This window comes from Mobula hypostoma, chromosome 5 (genome assembly GCF_963921235.1).
Source record: "Mobula hypostoma chromosome 5, sMobHyp1.1, whole genome shotgun sequence".
Taxonomy (NCBI): domain Eukaryota; kingdom Metazoa; phylum Chordata; class Chondrichthyes; order Myliobatiformes; family Myliobatidae; genus Mobula; species Mobula hypostoma.
Window position 1 is genome coordinate 167,985,072 of NC_086101.1, and position 21,836 is coordinate 168,006,907.

Below are 21,836 nucleotides of genomic sequence, written 5' to 3' on the forward strand. Positions count from 1 at the left end.
AGTTATGGTCATTTCACTCACATAATAATGCTGAAAAACTAATTCACACCTTTATATCAAATAAACTAGATTACTGCAGTGCACTTTTTACTGGCCTTCCAGAGTAATCTATTGACAAACTTAAATTCATTCAGAATGCAAGATTTTAAACTAAAACTCGGATGAGGAAACATATCACTTCCATTCTAGGTACTGTGCATTGGCTTTCTGTATCTTTTAGAATTAATTTTAACGTTCTCTTATGTGTTTTTAAAGCTCTCAGTGGTCTAGGACTGGAGTACATCACAGAAATATTTTCATTTTATAATCCTGCTTGAGCTCTCAGGTCTTCTTCATCCGTCCTCTTAAATTTAAACGATCTCCCTCAAAAAGTACACTCCTAAACTGTTGCATTCAATACCTAAAACTGTAAGGAACGCAGACTTCGTTGACCATTTTATTCATCAGCTCAAAACTTATTTACTTAACCTTGCTTTTAACTCACATTATTTTGTCTTTTATTTTCTTCCTTTTTGCGTGTGTCTGCGTGCGTGCGTGCACGTCTGCGTGTCCGTGCGTGCGTCCGTGATGATGTCTTTTTCATGCTTTTACAAGGCACAGAGTGAGAGAGAGAGACAGTGTTGCACGCCACTCCTCACACACACATTACTGCAGAATTTTCCTTTTATTTTTATGAGGTCGAGTTGCGATCTCGACACTCAACCCAGCACGGATGGAAAGCGTACTCGGGAGCAGACCTGACTAGTTTCGAACCCGGGAACCTCCACTCCCGGGTCTGGCACCGATGTCGTTGCGCCACCAGCCGGCCCTTGTCTTTTATTTTCATGATTATTTTTAGGTTTATTTTCATGTGTATACTGTTATGGCATTGTAAAGCATTTTGAACTGTATAAAATGTATAAAACTGCTCTATAAATAAAGTTATTATTAATCTTCTTCGAGCCCTGAACTCCTGCCATCTACCTCCTGCCTTTTGATTCTATCCTCTGATCCCCATCCCCTTCAATTTGAGAACATCACTGTTGCTGGGCAGCAGGGGGATATTGTTCAACAAACAATTGATAACAATGTTAGGATGCAGAAGTCTATGCCATGGGTATTACTAAACCATTGCAGTGAAGAAACCACAGAGTACTTTGACCTGCTAAGATTAGAACTGGGAGCGTCAAAGCAAGCATTTCAAAATCAAATGCTGAACTGTTCCATAGTTATGTCCAAAGATCTCTTTTAAATTGTTTTCTAATTGTGTGATAACTTAAATTCATAATTTATACATTGACAAGTATTAGAAGGTGGGATAAAATTTAAATGAACCATTGGGAACAGTTGAATCTGGGTGCTAATGGGACTTGCAAATGAAAATGACGGTCTATATTGACCCAACAGATATTTCTGCTCTTCATGTTCTTTTCTCCAACGGGCTGCTGCTGTTATTTAGTTTGTTTAACTTGTCATTTATTTGTTCAACTTCTTGCTGTTAACCTTTTTGAAAAAGAGAGTCTTCTTTCAGAAGTCAGACGACACCTTCGATGCTTCAAAATATGGAAGCACAAAATACAACATCACTGTCGAAAGGCTACCTCAAGACCCAATAAATAAAAACTGCAGTTTTGAAACAACCAATGGAGAGTATTATCTCAATGTTTCACATGCTGCTTTTAAAGTCCAAGTTACAGCTTTTAATTCAGCTGCCTCTTCTACAAGTGAAATAGATATCGCACCTTATGTCCAAATGGGTAAGTGGATCTTTGAATTAATGATCATCTTCTCATGTTCAGATTGTCAAATGCTTTATTATTTTCACCTAAACTGTAACATCATATTCATGCAGAGCTAAGGAACAAGATAAATGCCACTTTACTTGGGAATGACAGCATTTTTATTAGTTGGAATTCAAAGAAGACAAAAAAGACAAAATATGTTGTTGATTGGGGTCCAGTCATTGGAAATGAAACACATATTATGCACTCAAAAATAATACGTAATCTTCAGAACTATACTCTGAAGGGTGAGTTTTTCTTCTTTTTCCTGAAGTTTTATTAATACAGTGATCATTTTTAGAACCAGAACAATTATGCATCCTTCCTAATATTTACACAGATTCATTTCTGTTGTTCTTACTGTAATAGATGTATAAATTAACGCAAAAACCTTGAACATCATTAAATGTCATTGAAAATTGCAGATCTCTTGCTAATTATAAGAGATAGCACAGTGCTTTAGTTTGCAAGATATAATCTCAGAGAATGAAACTTTGCCTCAGCAGGATATTGTTGTCTGTCACATTCATTTTCCCCTTTCAGTTTAAGACCATAAGATATACTACTGGTACAAGACTTGGGTTTCCGATTGAAGAAGTTCTCAGGTTGTAATTTGGGAAGGGGTTAAGTACATTCACTCCTGACCACCTGTCTTTGAGAATTATAGCATTAGAAAAGACTAGAGGTTGGTGGATGAGTAGATGCAGGAAGTAAGATAACTATGTTCAGTGATACTGTTCTGCTGTTGGACACCATCTCTACTGCAATAATGAGCGCAGGCAACAAGATTGACTAGGAACACTTTAAGAGAACTGGTTCCCTCTGTTCATCAACATTTCTTAATGCCCTGCCATTTACTGTATATCTCCCACCATTATTTTACTTCCCAAAATACTTGTCAGGATTAAATTCCATTTGTTAGTGCTCTATGGATCTTTGCATCTGATCTATATCCAACATCATAAATTCTTGTTTCACCTGCAAACTTACCAATCATATCTCCCACATTCACTTGCATTATTGATTGTAATTCCTATGTTTCACAAACAGTAAAGATTGTGATTGCATTAATCTTTCTGGTGTAGCACTAGTCACAAATGCTGTTGTTTATTGGATAGGAAAGGTTTTGAGGGTTATGGGGCAAACAGGCAAACAGGATGAGATTAGACGGTAATCTCAGTTGACATGAACCATTTGGGCCAAAAGGCCCTTTTCTGTGCTTCATGACTGTATGACCTTCCACCAAGCCAAATTTAGACCCATCTTACCTTAGAATCAATGTAGCTTAACTTTCTTGACCAGTCTACCATGTGAGACCTTGTCAAATGCCTGACCAAAGTCCATATGGACACGTACTGCCTTTTCATCACCAATCTGCTACCCTGCCAGAAAACTCAATTGAATTAGTGAAACAGGGCTTTCCACTGACTGTTCCTAATTAGTCACTGCCTTTCCAAATGTGCATAAGTATCCCTACCATTTAGGTTATGGATGGTAGGGGTATGGATGGCTATGGTCCCTGTGCAGGTCGATGGGAGTAGGCAGTTTAAGTGTTTTCATGCTGTACTTCTCTATGACTATGACAGTAGTGTAACACTTACTGGCCTGTTGTGACACTAATCTGGTTTCATCCTTCCTGAACTTGATGGTTCATTTTTGTGTCTGCTAGTGAAGAGTGTCACCAACACATAGAGATAAAGAAACACAAGAAGAGAGAAAGATTTGATTCCCGTAGCTGTCATTGTGCTCATCTCCATTCATTTGATTATTTTGGCTTCCTGAACTAAATGTGTAAAGTACAATAAACAGCCAAGCCCTTTGTACCTGTTCTTTCCCCGAGCCTTGACAATCAGAAACAAAAACTAAACCTGTTCCATTAAAGCTGATGCAAAAAAGATTGATCAGTATTTGAAAACTAAAGTTAGGTTGATGAATTAAGGACTTTCATCCTTTCACGGAGCCTTACAGGAGCCAAGATGCTTAACTGTCAGAATCTTTCAAGTTTGACCACCTTATTAGCATCGTGTGTACTGATATACATTTACAATGAAAATATAGTGCACCTAGCCAAAATAGACTGTCCAATATGAGGCAAAATGGCAACTTGCTTCTGGAGGCTTCCCTTTTGATACTTCAAAAGAGTATTCTCGCTTACAAATTTGTTTCCATTAAGTACCATTACATGCAATATCTTAGCTGTACCCTTTAATGTAAATACTGAATTTCAGAATAGAGTACAATATGCTGCCCAGACTTAAAAACATATTGAGTTCTGCTGTGTAAATTTGTTGACATTCATAGTTTTCCAGTCCGATTCTTTCTCCATGCTGGTGGAAGTGTCCCTTTTGCATTTATCACATTCCATATAAGACTGGGAAACTTATTATTCGCCAATTAAAAGGAAGCGATTATCCTCTTGCTTTAATGTTATCATACTGCATTTAATTTTTGTTGTTTTATTTCTGTGAAATTACTGTTTATTCAATTTGTTTATGGTTTAGGGCAATTCAAGCCCAAGCAGCGATACCGAATAATGTTACAAAGAAGATATACGAAATGGAAACGACCGGCAATTTCCGAGGTTACAGTTGGGGTCGTTGATATGTATACAGTAGAAGGAAGTATGTGCATCTGAATCTTTTACACTTTTGTAATAATTTTCATTTAAAAAAGGTAAATTCTAAACAATTGTATATATTTTTTTACCCCAGCACCAAGTATTGGTCCCACCAATGTTAAGGTTATCAGTGTTCGGAAATCCTCTGCAACAATAAAATGGGATCACATACCTGAAGATAAATGCCAAGGCTTTCTCCAAGGCTACAAGATTTTTTATTATTCAAAGAACGTAACAAGTAAGGTTAAACTATAGGTGATACTTCATTTTTAATTTTGTCCTTAATATGGATGACCTGGTGTTAAATTATTTAAAATATTTGATTCAAGCAATGCTGTCAAAATTGGTCTGTGGTAAAAGTTATGTATTAATAGGGAGGTGCCCTGGATAACCATTGGGTTGTGTTTGTCAGATGGTTTGAAAGCAGCTGTTCTTCTTGGAAGAAAGCAACTTCACATTGCTCTCGCTGTGTGGAACAAGAAGTTTGAGAATGCTAAGTAGGTTACCAGCATTCAGAAGAGTCACCTGGCTTTGGCCTCCTGGTTTGGCATCAGCCAAACTTAGGGTAATGTTCTGACATGGTTTGAAAATGGGAGTTGACCCACAGGAATCAGGAAGTTAAAAGAAATAACTCCTTCTGCCCTGGTGGGCAGTGACTGTGGGATACATGTTAGGATCCCAAAGATTTGCAATACACGTCAAAGATTTGGATGAGGAACTCAAATGTAATATGATGATACAAAACTGAGTGGGGTTGCAAGTTAGGAGGGACAATTGAGTAGGCAAAAAGGTGGAAGATACAGGTGCAGTAAACTATCATTAAACTGATCCCTAGTTTTGAGCCTAGGGCCACATTGAGGAGCTCAAGAAATAGCTTGTCGAACTCCTCTGGTGTGAGCTTGTTCAAAATGCCTCTGATTTTCCTGAAGACAAATGTGAAGGTATCAGCATCAGTAGGGAAAAACAAAAAGAAATATTTAGATTGTGATAGCGTGAGAAATGCTAAGGGGTAAAGGTGACTGGATATCCTTTTCTACTTGTTATTGAAAGTGAACATGAAGGTGCAACATACAGAAATCAGTGGAAGAAGTCCTGTGGTATTTTGACCTCCACTACAAAAGGTGTACCCTTTATCTTACTACAATTGTAAGGTGAGACTACACCTGGAGTACTCGATGCCTTTTTGGTCCCCTTACTGAACAAGGGATCAATTTTGCATTAAGAGAGTGTAACTAAAGGTCATTGATGATCCCTGGGATGGATTTCAACTTCTAGACACAAAAGGCATTGAAGGGTAGCGGTTGGTGGGCGCAGATTATGTTGTAGATTTCAAAGACCAGACATAATGATATTGAATGGCAAATCAGTGTCAAAGAACTTACTCCACCTGTTAATCTCCTGTTGTCTGTGTTTGCAGCCAAGACAAAACGCACGAGATTTCCACTTGCTGTTCAGACAGCTCTGATTTCTGGCGAATGTATTACACAGCCAGTGACGCTGTTCGACGTTTTATATTCTGCCAATGTGTTGGTTTTTCAGACTCTTCAAAAGTTGTTTTAGTGAACTCCTCCACAACAAACTACACCCTCAGAGGGCTTTTGCAAAAGACATTCTATACCGTAGAGATCTCGGGATTTACCAAGGCTGGAGAAGGAGCCAAAAGTCAACCGGAGTTTTTCAAAACAAAGGACTCTGGTAATGTTGCTACAATCTCTTGTTATTAGTACACAAATCAGCAGTTTGAAATATCAATGGACAAAACAATTTATTCCTCAAATACTTATTAAAAATTATAATTGCAATCCTTTACCTTACCTCCTCCCTTTCTCCCATGATCCACTCTCCTCTCCTATCAGATTCCTTCTTCTTCAGCCCTTTACCTTTTCCACCTATCACCTCCCAGCTTCTCACTTCATTGCACCACCTACACCCACCAACCTACTGCCTCATCTGGCTTTACCTATCACCTTCTAGCTTGTACACCTTCCCCTCCCTCCAGAATCAGAATCAGGTTTAATAACACCGCCATATGTCATGAAATTCATTAACTTTATGGCAGCAGTACAATGAAATACATGATAAATAAATATAGAGAAAAAAACTGAATTACATTAAGTATATATATGTCTATTAAATAGTTAAGATAAAATAAGAAGTGCAAAAAAGCAGAAATAAAAAAAGTAGTGAGGTAGTGTTCGTGGCGGAGGGGAAGAAATTGTTCTTGAATCATTGAGTGTGTGCCTTCAGTCTTCTTTACTTCCTTCCTGATGGTCTCAATGAGACAAGGGCATGCCCTGGGTGATGGGGCTCCCTAATAATGGACGCTGGCTTCCTGAGGCACTGCTCCTTGAAGATGTCTCTGATCCTCAGAGGCTAGTACCCATAATGGAGCTGACTAATTTAAAAAGTTTCTGCAACTTACTTCAATCTTGTGCAGTAGCTTCCACCACCCTACCAGACAGTGATGCATCCACTCTCCGCGGTACATTTGTAGATGCCTTCGAGTATTTTAGTTGGAATTGATGGCTTTGTACCAAAGTCTGCAGATGATATGAAGATAGGTGGAGGGGCAGGTAGTTTTGAGGAAATGAAAAGGACTTAGACACATTAGGAGAATGTGCAATGAAGTGGCAGATGGAATACAATGTTGGGAAGTGTATCATCATGCGCTGGTAGAAGAAACGAAAGGGTTGACTATTTTCTAAATGGAGAGGAAATACAAAAAAAACCTGAGGTGCAAAAGGGACTTGGGAGTCCTTGTGCAAGATTCCCTGAAGGTTAATTTGCAAGTTGAGTCTGTGATGAGGAAGGCAAATACGATCTTAGCATTCATTTCAAGAAGACTAGAGTATAAAAGCAAGGATGTAATGTTGAGACTTTGTAGAGCATTGGTGAGGCCTCACTTGGAGTAATGTGAGCAGCTTTGAGCCCCTTATCTTTGAAAGAACTGCTGAAACTGGAGAAAGTTCAAAGGCAATTTATGAAAATGATTCCAGAATTTAACAGCTTGTCATATGAAGAGCATTTGATGGCTCTGGGCCTGTATTCACTGGAATTCAGAAGAATGAGGAGTCACCTGATTAAAACCTATTGAATGGTGAAAGGCCTTGATAGAGTGGATGCGGAGAGGATATTTCCTATGGTGGGAGTGTCTAAGACTAGAAGACATAGCCACAGAATAGAAGGGTGTCCTTTTAGAACAGAGATGAGGGAAAATTTCTTTAGCCAGAGTGTAGTGAATCTGTGGAATTCATTGCAACAGGGAGCTGTGGAGGCCAAGTTTTTCTATGTATTTAAGGCAGAGGTTGATAGATTCTTGATTGGTCAGGGCATGAAGGGATACAGGGAGAAGCCCAGAGATTGGGGCTGAGAGGAAAAATGGAACAGCCATGATGAAATGGCGGGCAGACTTGATGGATCAAATGACCTAATTCTGCCCCTATATCTCATGGTCTTATCGTCTAAGCCAAGCTTCATCAAACTAATGAAATATAGCTGCTGTCTTGCCTTCTTTACAGCTGCATCAATATGTTGTGTCCAAGTTAGGTCCTCTGAGATATTGACACCTAGAAACTTGAAATCGCTCACTCTCTCCATTTCTGATCCCTCAGTGAGGATTAGTTTGTGTTCCTTCATCTTAGCCTTCCTGAAGTCCACAATCAGCTCTTTGGTCTTGCTGTCTTTGAGTGCAAGGTTGTTACTGTGACACCACTCAACTAACTGGTATATCTTGCTCATGTATGGCCTTTCATCACCATCTGAAATTCTGCCAACACTGCCTCTCTGACACTCTGGTATTCTGACTTTAACCCCCTTCCTTTCAAGTACTGATGAAGGGTCTCGCCCCGAAACATTAGCTCTTTAACCCTTTCCATAGATGCTGCCTGACCTGCCGCTCTACTCCAGCATTCTGTGTGTATAATTACGTTTGATTGATGTTTTGGACTAATACCTTGCTGTAAAATTTCAGACATTCACTAGTGACCATTTGGAAATCTCAGTGGTTTAGCTTCTCAGGATGAGGCTCAGAATCGGGTCTAGTATCAATGGCATCTATCATTGTTTTGCAGCAGCAGTACATCACGATACATAATAATAATTTTTTAAAAATTTTAAATATATAAATGACAATAAGAAGTATATATTAAAAATGTAATTAAGTAGTGTGAAAAGAGGGGGAAAAAAATACTGTGTTAGTGCTCATGGATTCATTGTCCATTCAGAAATCTGATGACAGAGGGGAAGAATGTGTTCCTGAAATGTTGAGTGTGTGTCTTCAAGCTTCTGGACTTCTTCCTTGAGGATGGCAAAGAGAGAAGGGCATGTCCTGGGTGATGGGGATCCCAACGATGGATACTGCCTTTATGAAGAATCGCCTTTTGAAGGTGTCCTCGATGCTGAAAGCTCCAATCTTGTGCAGTAGTCCTCCCAAACCTTTTTTTGAAAGGTTTTGGTGACATACCAAGTCTCTTCAGACTCCTAACGAAATATAGCTGCTGTCAAGCCTTCTTTGTAATTTCATTAGTATGTTGGGCCCAGGATGGATTGTCAGAGACGTTGACACCTATGGCTCACTCTTTCCACTACTGATCCTTCAAAGAGGGCTGGTGTGTGTGTTCCCAAGACTTCAACTTCCTGAAGTGCACAGTACACTCCTTGGTCTTACTGATGTGAGTGCAAGGTTATTATTGTGACACCTCTATAGACCTCACCAATACTTGATAAAGTCTTAACATTAAGTCCTTGCTTTTATATTCTAGTCCTCTTGAAATGAATGCTAGCATCAAGATGCAGGGCGAAGGTAACTGGGTGAACATCAGGAGGGGAAAGGGAATAGGTAGCGAGTGCAAAGAGCCTCTGTGGCCTTTCCCCTCAACAACAGGTGTACCACTGTGGATACTGTTGGGGGAGGGGTGCTACGGGATGACCTAGCAGAGGAAAGCCACAGCAGTCAAGTCTCTGGTACTGAGTCTGGCTCTGTTGCTCAGGAGGAAACGGGAGAAAGAGGTGAGCTGTAGTGAAAGGGGATTCATTGGTTAGTGAAACAGAAAGGAGGTTCTGTGGACAAGAATGAGATTCCAGGATGGGTTCCCATGTGCCAGGGTGAGGGAGATCTCGGAGGATGAGCAGCCAGAGGTCATGGTCCACGTCAATACCAATAACGTGGATAGATGCTACCCCGTGCCACGTGCTAGTAAGGCCAGAAATGGGAGGAATATACAGTTTAACACATGGCTAAGGAATTCGTTCAGGAGGGAGGGCTTCGGATTTTTGGGTCATTGGGCTCTCTTCCAAGGAAACTGAGACTTGTACAGAAAGGACGATTTCCACCCGAACTGGAGGGGGGCTAATATCCTAGCGGGAAGGCTTGTTAGTGCTGCATGGGGGGGGAGGGGGTTTAAACTGGAGTTGCAGGGGATGGAAACCAGAGCAACAGGACATACATTGAAATGGTTCTGGAGAGAGTTGTTAAGTCTACATATAAAATCAGGAATCAAAAGGGCGAGCATGGAGAAACGAATGTTTTGAGCTGCCTATATTTCATTGCAATGGCCTTAGGACATGGATCAGCACATAGAATTATGATATTTTAGCCATTAGTGAGACTTAGTTGCAGGAAGGGCAGGACAGTTAAATATGAAAAAGGATAGTTCTAGCCCTCAGGTTGAGACTTTAAATTGGAGACAGGACACTTTTGATGGTATATTGAAGTATCTGCTCAGTGTGGATTGGGAGCAATTGTTTTCTGGCAAAGCTGTTCTTGGTAAGTGGGAGGCCTTCAAGAGTGAAATTTTGTGAGTACAGAATTTGTATGTTTCTGTCAGAATAAAAGGCAAGGATAACAAGTTTAGGTAACCTTAGTTTTCAAGAGATATTGAGGCCCTGGTTAAGAAAAAAGAGGTGCAATGCAGATATAGGCAGGCAGGAATAAATGAGGTGCTTGAGTTTATGAAACACAAAGGAACACAAGGAAATTAGGAGAGCTAAAAGAGGGTATGAGGTTGCTCCATCAGACAAAGTGAAGGAGATTCCTAATGGCTACTGTATATTATTTAAAACAAGATGATAGCTGTTGTGTTCTTTATACGTACCGTGGGTTACTAAGAACAAACCATATTCTGGAAGAATAAGAACTAGAACTTTTATTTACAACAGCAAACGGCAACCATGTTTCTTACAGCCATGCTATCTAGATCATTCCCTCGTTTCTGCGCATGCTCAGAACTCATTCCAATCACGTTCCAACACGTGACACGTGATATCACCACAATAGCAAGGGACAAAATTGGTCCTCTGGAAGATCAGAGTGGTAATCTATGCATGGAGAAGAAAGTGATGGGGGAAATCTTAAAAGGACTTTTTGCAGCTATATTTACTTGGGAGATGGACGCAGAGTCTGTAGATGTGAGACAATGCAGCAGTGAGGTGATGGACCTTATACAGATTTCGGAGGAGGAGGCGTTTGCTGTCTTGAGGCAGATTAGGGTGGATAAATCCCCAAGTCCTGACAATGTGTTCCCTAGGACCCCGTGGGGAGCTGGTGTGAAATTGCAGGGACCCTAGCAGAGATAATTAAAACATCCTTTGCCACGGGTGAGAGGATTGGAGGGTAGCTAATGTTGTTCAATTGTTTACAATAAACTCTAAGAATAAGCCAAGAAATTATAGGCCAGTGAGCCTGACATCTGTAGTGGGAAAGTTACTGGAAGGTATTCTAAGGGATCAGATATATAAATATTTAGATAGGCAGGGGCTGATAGACAGTTAGAAAGGGTAGTAAAGAAAGCTTTTGACATATTGACCTTCATAAATCAATGTATTGGGCACAGGAATTGGGATATTATGTTGAAATTGTATAAGATGATGGTGGGCCTAATTTGGAGTATTGTAGCAACACACATAAAAGTTGCTGGTGAACGCAGTAGGCCAGGCAGCATCTATAGGAAGAGGTGCAGTCGACGTTTCAGGCCGAGACCCTTCGTCAGGACTAACTGAAGGAAGAGTGAGTAAGGGATTTGAAAGCTGGAGGGGGAGGGGGAGATGCAAAATGATAGGAGAAGACAGGAGGGGGAGGGATAGAGCCGAGAGCTGGACAGGTGATAGGCAGAAGGGGATACGAGAGGATCATGGGACAGGAGGTCCGGGAAGAAAGACGGGGGGGGGGGTGACCCAGAGGATGGGCAAGAGGTATATTCAGAGGGACAGAGGGAGAAAAAGGAGAGTGAGAGAAAGAATGTGTGCATAAAAAAGAGTAACAGATGGGGTACGAGGGGGAGGTGGGGCCTAGCGGAAGTTAGAGAAGTCAATGTTCATGCCATCAGGTTGGAGGCTACCCATACGGAATATAAGGTGTTGTTCCTCCAACCTGAGTGTGGCTTCATCTTTACAGTAGAGGAGGCCGTGGATAGACATGTCAGAATGGGAATGGGATGTGGAATTAAAATGTGTGGCCACTGGGAGATCCTGCTTTCTCTGGCGGACAGAGCGTAGATGTTCAGCAAAGCGGTCTCCCAGTCTGCGTCGGGTCTCACCAATATATAAAAGGCCACATCGGGAGCACCGGACGCAGTATATCACCCCAGTCGACTCACAGGTGAAGTGATGCCTCACCTGGAAGGACTGTTTGGGGCCCTGAATGGTGGTAAGGGAGGAAGTGTAAGGGCACGTGTCGCACTTGTTCCGCTTACACAGATAAGTGCCAGGAGGGAGATCAGTGGGGAGGGATGGGGGGGACGAATGGACAAGGGAGTTGTGTAGGGAGCGATCCCTGCGGAATGCAGAGAGAGGGGGGGAGGGAAAGATATGCTTAGTGGTGGGATCCCGTTGGAGGTGGCGGAAGTTACGGAGAATTGTATACAGTTTTGGTCACCTACCTACAGGAAAGATGCCAATGAAAGAGTGCAGATATAGTTTACAAGGATGTGTTGCAGGGACTTGAAGACCTGAATTATAGGGAAAGGTTGAAGAGGTTAGGGCTTTATTCCACACAACGTAGAAGATTGAGGGGAAATTTGATAGAGATGTACAAAATCGTGAGCAGAATAGATAGTGTAAATTCAAGCAGGGTTTTTCCACGGGGGTTGGGTGTGACTAGAACTGGTGGACATGTGTTAAGGGGGAAAGGGAAAAAGTTTAAGGGAAACTTCTTCACTCAGAGGGTGGTGAGAGTGTGGAATGAGCTGCCAGCGCAAGTGGTGGGTGTGGGTTCGATTTGAATATTTAAGAGAAGTTTGGAGGGATATGTGGATGAGAGGGATATGCTCTGGGTGTAGGTTGATTAGGCAAATTAATGGTTTGGCACAGACTAGATGTGCTGACAGGAATGTGACTGTGGATTCTATGACCGAGCAGCATAGGAAAGAGAGATGAGGACAGCAAATGAGAGGCAAGGTGGAGGTAAATGGATGGGAAGGAGGGAGGAAAATGTGGAGGTTGGTGTGGAAGCGTAGGAGGAAAGGACGAATAAAGGGTGAGGTCGAAGATAAGGGAGTGGAAAGTATACAGAGCACATAGAAGTGGTGGTAGGGAAGTAAGTGAGAAAGGGGTAGAGGAGAGGGAGGGGAGGAATAGAATGCAACTGGAGAGAGAGGGAGAGAGAGAGAGAGGTGAAATGATGGGGAAAGAGGATAGGACTAAGTACTAGTATAGGGAAAGGAGCCTATATCTGATGTTTTATATCTCAGTTAGAAATTAGCATGCCTATTTTACTGCATAATTCTGCCATTCTGGCAGCCCTGTCTATGACAATACTGCAGCTTGAACACCACTCTAGCATAATTGGCTTCCAAGAATGTTAATTCACGATACTTCACTGCTTCTGAATAATTAAATCCTTTCATATAGCAGAGCAAATAGTGCGACGCTATTACAACTATTACAGTGTTGTTCTGAAAATAAAAGCTTTATCCTGAGAGCAGGATCCCACCCAAAGTCCAAGACTTACTGGTTAGTAGGTTAATTGGTCATTGTAAATAGTCCCGTGATTAGGATAGGTTTAAATGAGAGGTTGCTGGGTGGTTCGGCTGGAAAGGTCTATCCTACGCTGTTACTCTAAATAAGTAAATCTGAGTTGTCTCGGTAAGCAATGTGTGTTTTCCCCCTGGTTTTATAGAGCTTAGAACTGTACAGCACAGTATGGGCACTTTGGCCCACCATGTTGTGCTAACCTGTATCTAAACACCTCCCGCCGCGCCCCCCCCCCCCGGTCATACCCCATCTCCCTCCATTTTCTTTTTTCCATGTGCCTATCTACAAGTCTCTTTAATGTGTCAGCATCAACCACTGTGCCGGGCTATATACTGCCTCTGTAAATTACCTCTGACGTCTCCCCTAAATTTTCCTCCACTCACCTTAAAAGTATGTCCTTTAGAAAAACTCAGTGGCTGCCCACTCTTATGTCTTTTATTATTTTCTACACCTTCATTGCTCCAAAGAGGCAAGCCTTAGCTTGTTCAGCTTTTCCAACTGTATTATTGAGTCATAGAAATGTACAGCATGGAAACATGCCTTTTGGCCCATCTAGTCCATGCCGAACCATTTAAAGTACCTGCTCTCATCGACCTGCACTTGGACCATCGCCCTCCATACCCCTCCCTTCCATGTACCTATCCAAACTTCTGTTAAACATTGAAATCAAGCTCGCGCCACTTGTGCCGGCAGCTCATTCCACACACTCACAACCCTCTGAGTGGAGAGGTTACCCCTCGTGTTCCCTTTAAACTGTTCGCCTTTCATCCTTAACCCATGACCATTAGTTGTAGTCCCACCCAACCTCAGTGGAAAAAGCCTGTTTGCATTTATCCCTAATAATTTTGTATACCTCTATCAAATCTCCCCTCAATTTTTTACATTCCAAGGAATAAAGTCCTAACCTATTCAATCTTTCCTTATAACTCAGGTTCTCCAGTCCCAGAATCACAATTGGGTTTATTATCACCGGCATGTGTCGTGAAATTTGTTAACTTAGCAGCAGCAGTTCAATGCAATACATAATCTAGAAGAAAAAATATAAAATAATGTATACTGCAATTGAATTACTTATTTATTCAATTACAGTACACCTATATTGAACAGATTAAAAATCGTGCAAAAAAACAAATATATATTAAAAAAGTGAGGTAGTGTTCACGGATTCAATGTCTATTTAGGAATCAGGTGGCAGAGGGGAAGAAGCTATTCCTGAATGGCTGAGTGTGTGCCTTCAGGCTTCTGTACCTCCTACCTGATGGTAACAGTGAGAAAAGGGCATGCCCTGGATGCTGGAGGTCCTTAATAATGGACGCTGCCTTTCTGAGACACCGCTCCTTGAAGATGTCCTAGGTACTTCGTAAGCTAGTACCCAAGATGGAGCTGACTAAATTTACAACTTTCTGCAGCTTCTTTTGGTCCTGTGCAGTAGCAGCCCCCCCCCCCCCATACCAGACAGTGATGCAGCCTGTCAGAATGCTCTCCACGGTACATCTATAGAAGTTTTTGAGTGCTTTTGTTGACATACCAAATCTCTTCAAACTCCTAATGAAGTATAGTCACTGTCTTACCTTCTTTATAACTGCATTGATATGTTGGACTCAAGAACTTGAAGCTGCTCACTCTCTCCACTTCTGATCCCTCTATTAGGATTGGTATGTGTTCCTTTGTCTTACCCTTCTGGAAGTCCACAATCATCTCTTTCATCTTACTGACGTTGAGTGCCAGGTTGTTGCTGCGACACCACTCCACTAGTTGGCATATCTCGCTCCTGTATGCCCTCTTGTCACTATCTAAGATTCTACAGCAACATCCTTGTAAATTTTCTGTGTATTCTTTCAATGTTACTTACAACTTTCTTGTAGTTTGGTAACCAAATCTGGACGTAATACTCCAAATTAGGCCTCACCAACATCTTATAAAACATCAGTGTAAAATCCCATCTCCTTTACTTGGTACTTCAGTTTATGAAGGCCAGTATGCCAAAAGATTTCTTTACGACCCAAGCAATGCACACAAAATGCTGGAGGAACTCCGCAGGCCAGGCAGTATCAATGGAAAAGAGTACAGTCAACATTTTGGGCCAAGACCCTTCAGTAGGACCCTATCTACCAGTACTACCACATTCAATGAATTATGGACCTGTATTCCCAGATCTCTTTGTTCTACCACACTCCTCAGTGCCCAGCTGTTCACTGTGTAAGACGTATCCTAGTGGTCCTACGGCAGTGCAACCAACACCTTGCACTTGTCTGCATTAAATTCCATCTTTCATTTTTCCAGCTGATTCAGACCCCACTGTAAGCTCTGATAGTCTTCCTCACTGTCTACTACACCCCGAGTCTTGGTGTTGTCCACAGATTTGCTGATCCTGATAACCACATTATCATCCAGATCATTGATATAGATGAGAAACAACAACTGGCCCAGCACTGATCCCTGCAGCACTCCACTAGTCACAGGCCTTCAGTGAGAGAGGCAACCATCTATTACCACTCTCTGGCATCTCCCACAAAGTCTAATCTAATTTACTACTTCATCCTGAATGCCAATCATCTGCACTGCTTGACCAGCCTCCCATGTGGGACCTTGTCAGACACATTACTAAATTCCATGTAGACAACATCCACTGCCTTGCCTTTATCAACTTTCCTGGTAACTTCCTCGAAAAATTCTAAAAAATTGTTTAGACACGACTTACACATAATTCCATGTGTTGCTGCATGCCCTGAGCTCATCGGCCTTCCCAACAAAACTTCTTGCATTGAAATGTATGCAGCTCAGAACATTAGTCACACCATACTTAACCTTTCGATTCCTTACTGTCTGAGGTCTTAATAACATCTGTCTCCACAACCTCTCCACTATCTGTTCTGGCACTCTGGTTCCCATCGCACTGTGACTCTAGTTTAAACCCCACCCTCACCTCCCACAGCATTCACAAACCTTCATATTACGATATTAGCCCTCCTCTAGTTCAGGTGCAAACTATCTTTTCTGTACAGGTCTCACCTTCTCTAGAGGAGAGCACAATGGTCCAAAAATTTGAACACCTCCCTCCTACACCGACTCCTTAGCCATGTGTTAAACTGTATGATCTTCCTACTTCAGCCGTCCTGAGATCACAACCCTAGAGGTCCTGTCCTTTAACTTAGCACCTAACTCCCTGAACTCACTTTGCAGAACTTCATCACCCTTCCTACCCACGTCATTGGTACTTACATGGACCATGACCACTGGTCTACTTGGATTATTTTCGTGAATAGGAGTCTGCAAATTTCCAGCTTGATGATAATAACTTTATATAGTATATAGACCACTTTTCATACAGATAATGCATTTGAAACTGCTTTACAATAGGATAAAGGTACAAATATGAAAATAAAAATAAACATGAAAATAAAAGACAAGAATATGTTAGTTAAAAGTGTCATCTGAGTCTGCATCCCTTACAGTTTTAGATATTGAATTCCACAGTTTAGGAGCTTAGTTCAAAAAGGCTGACCTACCAATTATGTTCTGAGGGATATTGTTTAAATTTAAGAGACCAGCAGAAGAAGACCTGAGAGCTCGAGCAGGATTATAAAATGAAAATGATTCAGTGATGTGCTCTGGCCGCAGACCACTGAGAGATTTTAAATGAAGTAAGAGAACTTCAAAATTAATTCTAAAAGATACAAGAAGCCAATACAGAGTAGCTAGTACAGGAGTGATATGTTCCCTCATCCTGGGTTTGGTTAAAAATCTAGCAGCAATGTTCTGAATGAGTTGAAGTTTGTCAGTAGATTGCTTTGGAATGCCTGTAAAATGGCATTGCTGTAATCTAGTCTATTCAATTTAAACGCGTGAATTAGTTCTTCGGCGTCATTATGTGACGGAAACCAAATTACCTTTACAATATTTCTGAGGTGTAGAAATGCTGCTGTGGTCACTTTCATTACGTGGGATTTAAAATTATATCTGAGTCAGGGACAACACCCAGGCTTGTTACTTCTGATTTTACAAGGGGAGCCAAGTTCCCAAGATTATCAAGAAGTTTATGTCTTTTGGCTTTGAGACCAAAGAAAAGTATTTTGGCAGGGGGATGGAAATGGGAGTGAAGGGACTCAGCAAGGGATGGTTGGTTAAAAAAAAAAGCAATGATGGCAGGCAGTCAGGAAGGGCAGGCAGATAATAGGACAAAATTGCAGCCAGCAGGGTGAGTATCAGTGCATTAGGGATGCAGAATCAAAAAGGGTAGCAAATACAGTGCTCATTGTTATATCTCAATGCAAGGAGTTTAAGAAATAAGGTGGATGATCTTGTTGCACTTTTACAGATTGTCAGGTATGATGCTGTGGCCATCACTGAATCGTGGTTGAAGGATAGTTGTAGTTAGGAGTTGAATGTCCAAGGTTATACATTGTATCAGAAGGATAGGAAGGTAGGCAGAGGGGATAGCAAGGCTCTGCTGGTAAAGAATGGCATCAGATCATTAGAAAGATGTGACATAAGATCAGAAGATGTTGAGTCCTTGTGGTTTGATTAACAAATTGCAAGGATAAAAGAACCCTGATGGCAGTTACATACAGGCCTCCAAACAGTAGCTGGGATGTGGACCACAGATTACAAATGGAAATAGAAAAGGTGTGTCAAAAGGGCAATGTTTGGGAAATTTTAACATGCAAATAGATTGGGAAAATCAGGTTGTAATGGATCCCAAGACAGTGTATTTGGCTTTTTAGAGCAGTTTGTTGTTGACCCTGCTAGCGGATTAGCTATACTGGGTTGGGTGTTTATGTAGCGAACCGGAGATGATTAGGGAGCTTAAGGTAAAGGAACCCTTAAGAGACAATGATCACAATATGATTGAGTTCAACTTGAAATTTGATATGGAGAAAGTAAAGTCTGACGCAGCAGTATTTCAGTGCAGTAAGGTTAATTACAGTGGTATGAGAGATATTGGCCAAAATAAATTGGAAGGCGATGCTGGCCGGGCAGCAATGGCATGAGTTTCTGGGAAAAATGAGGAAGGTGCAGGTTAGATGTATTCCATGAACAAAGAAATACTCAAATGGCAAAATTGTACAACTGTGGCTGACAAGGGAAGTCAAAGCTAATGTAAAAGCAAAATGAGGGCGTACAACAAAGCAAAAATTACCAGGAAGATGGAGGATTGGGTAGTTTTTTAAAAATCTAAAGAAAACAACTAAAAGAATCATCAGCAGAGAAAAGATGAAATATGAAAGCAAGCAAGCAAACAATGTCAAGCTGGAGAGAAAATGCTTTCTTAAGTATATAAAAAAAATGAGAGTAGACACAGGACCACTTAAGATGAGTCAGGAGAAATAATAACCGGGGACAAGGAGATGGCAGATGAACTAAATGAGTATTTTGCATCAGTCTTCACTGTGGAAGAAACTAACAGTGTGCCAGGTATTGAAGGGTGTGAGGGAAGAGAAGTGAGTGCAGTTACAATTACAAGGAAAAAGGTGCTCAAAAAGTTGAAAGACCTGAGGGTACATAAGTCATCCAGACCAGATGAACTGCACTCTAGGTTTCTGAAAGAGATAGCACTTGAGATTGTGGAGGCATTAGTAATGCTCCTTCAAGAATCATTGGACTCTGGAATGGTTCCAGAAGCCTGGAAAATTTGAAATGTTTACCACTCAGAAAGGAGGAAAGCAACAGAAAGGAAATTATAGACCAGTTAGCCTGTCCTCAGTGGTTGGGAAGATGTTACAGTCAATTGTTAAGAATGAGGTTATGGTGTAGTTGGTGGCGGACGATAAGATAGAACAAAGTCAGCATGGTTTCCTTAAGGAATTCCTTGAGGAGATTACAAATAGGATAGATAAAGGGGATGCAGTCGATGTTATATATTTGGACTTTCAGAAGGCATATGACAAGGTGCTACACATGAGGCTGCTTACCAAATTAAGAGCCCATGGTATTACAGGAAAGTTATTAGCATGATTAAAGCATTGGCTGACTGGTAGGTGGCAGTGAGTGGGAATAAAAGGACTTTGGTAGACAATAAATGTGCAGACTATTTTCTAAATGGGGGGAGTATCCAAAAATCTGAGTTGAAAAGCAACTTGGGAGTCCTTGTGCAGACCACCCTGAAAGTTAACTTGCAGGCTGTGTCAGTGGTGAGGAAGGCAAATGCAATGTTAGCATTCATTTTAAGTGGTCTAGAATACAAAAGCAGGGATGTATGCTGAAACTTTATAAAGCACAGGTGAGACCTCGCCTTGAGTATTGTGAACAGTTTGGCGTTCTTAACTAAGAAAAGATGTGCTAGCATTGCAGAGGGTCCAGAGGAGGTTCACAAGGATGATTCCAGGAATGAAAGGGTTATCTTATGAGGAATTGTTGATGGCTCTGGGCCTCTACTCGCTGGAATTTAGAAAAATGAGGGAGGATCTTACTGAAATTTTTTGCATGTTGAAAGGCCTAGACAGAGTATGTCATGCATAATCTGGTAACTTGGTGAAAAAAAGTGAATTTTTTTTTAAGAGATTGAAAGTTGTTGGTACTCAGAAGCATTTGAATGTCCTTGTACAAGAATCCACAAAGTGAAGTGAAAATAAAGTAAACAGTCAGAACGGCCTGTAATTATATCAAATCTTTTTGCAAGATAATAGATGCCTAGCTCCAGTTATATAGAGCAACAAACAATCTGCTGGAAGAACTCAGCTGATCAAGTGGGAGGAAAGGGATTGCTGATGCTTCTGGTTGAAACTCTGATGATTCCTGCCCAGTTCTTCCAGCAAAATCTTTTTCCAGATTCCAGCAGCTGCAGGCTGTTGTGTCTCCAGATGTATAATCCCTGATGAGAGAGCATATGGAAAAGTGCCCCTGTATTCAGACTTCCTTCCTAAGGAAGTTGTGCAAGGATTCACCAGATGGATTCCCAGATTATTCTTTTATTTTATGAGGAAAGATTAAGCAGAGTGAGGCCACTGATGTCTAGGCTTCATCTGAATGAGAGATAATCTCATTGTAATGAACAAGATTCCCAAAGGACTGGACAAGATAGGTGCAGAGTTGATGTTTTTTCTTGAATACGCAGAACTGGGCATCAGAACCTCAAAATAAAACATTAGGACCAAGATATATAGATACTTCTTCGCCTTTATTTCATCAGAGTCGTGAATCTTTGGAACTCATGGACCAGCGAGCTGTAGAATTTAGAGATTTTTAGGTACAATGTGAAATCAAGATATGGATTGAGCAAGCGTGAAGGACCAAGTGGTTCTTTTCCTGTTTTTATGACTTGTGTTCTTGTGTTTCAATTGTTAATAAATAATTAAAAGAACAGTAGTTCAAGAGACACACATCAAAGTTGCTGGTGAACGCAGCAGGCCAAGCAGCATTTGTAGGAAGAGGCGCAGTCGACGTTTCAGGCCGAGACCCTTCGTCAGGACTAACTGAAGGAAGAGTGAGTAAGGGATTTGAAAGTTGGAGGGGGAGGGGGAGATCCAAAATGATAGGAGAAGACAGGAGGGGGAGGGATGGAGCCGAGAGCTGGACAGGTGATAGGCAAAAGGGGATACGAGAGGATCATGGGACAGGAGGTCCGGGAAGAAAGACAAGGGGGGCGGACCCAGAGGATGGGCAAGAGGTATATTCAGAGGGACAGAGGGAGAAAAAGGAGAGTGAGAGAAAGAATGTGTGCATAAAAATAAGTAACAGATGGGGTACGAGGGGGAGGTGGGGCCTAGCGGAAGTTAGAGAAGTCGATGTTCATGCCATCAGGTTGGAGGCTACCCAGACGGAATATAAGGTAAACAACAGGAATTCTGCAGATGCTGGAAATTCAAGCAACATACATCAAAGTTGCTGGTGAACGCAGCAGGCCAAGCAGCATCCCTAGGAACAGGTGCAGTCGACGTTTCAGGCCGAGACCCTTCGTCAGGACTGAATATAAGGTGTTGTTCCTCCAACCTCCTCCAACCTGAGTGTGGCTTCATCTTTACAGTAGAGGAGGCCGTGGATAGACATGTCAGAATGGGAATGGGATGTGTATATACTGTGTCTGGTGCTCCCGATGTGGCCTTTTATATATTGGCGAGACCCGGCGCAGACTGGGAGACCGCTTTGCTGAACATCTACGCTCTGTCCGCCAGAGAAAGCAGGATCTCCCAGTGGCCACACATTTTAATTCCACATCCCATTCCCATTCTGACATGTCTATCCACGGCCTCCTCTACTGTAAAGATGAAGCCACACTCAGGTTGGAGGAGGTTGGAGGAACAACACCTTATATTCCGTCTGCGTAGCCTCCAACCTGATGGCATGAACATCGACTTCTCTAACTTCCGCTAGGCCCCACCTCCCCCTCGTACCCCATCTGTTACTTATTTTTATGCACACGTTCTTTCTCTCACTCTCCTTTTTCTCCCTCTGTCCCTCTGAATATACCTCTTGCCCATCCTCTGGGTCACCCCCCCGCATTGTCTTTCTTCCCGGACCTCCTGTTCCATGATCCTCTCGTATCCCCTTTTGCC

The 21,836-nt window shown here is 41.7% G+C and overlaps 1 protein-coding gene across 1 annotated transcript in view; it reads left to right on the top strand.

The window, feature by feature from the left end:
* The first annotated feature begins 1,905 nt into the window (after positions 1-1,905).
* LOC134346343 (leukemia inhibitory factor receptor) overlaps positions 1,906-21,836 on the top strand; it is a 33,026-nt gene continuing 13,095 nt past the window's right edge. Inside the window, exons 1-4 of the mRNA XM_063047690.1 lie at positions 1,906-2,008; positions 4,262-4,381; positions 4,472-4,615; positions 5,917-6,072. Of these exons, the coding sequence (XP_062903760.1) occupies positions 1,963-2,008; positions 4,262-4,381; positions 4,472-4,615; positions 5,917-6,072 (466 nt within the window). The 5' untranslated portion in view covers positions 1,906-1,962. The remainder of the gene's footprint in view (positions 2,009-4,261; positions 4,382-4,471; positions 4,616-5,916; positions 6,073-21,836) is intronic.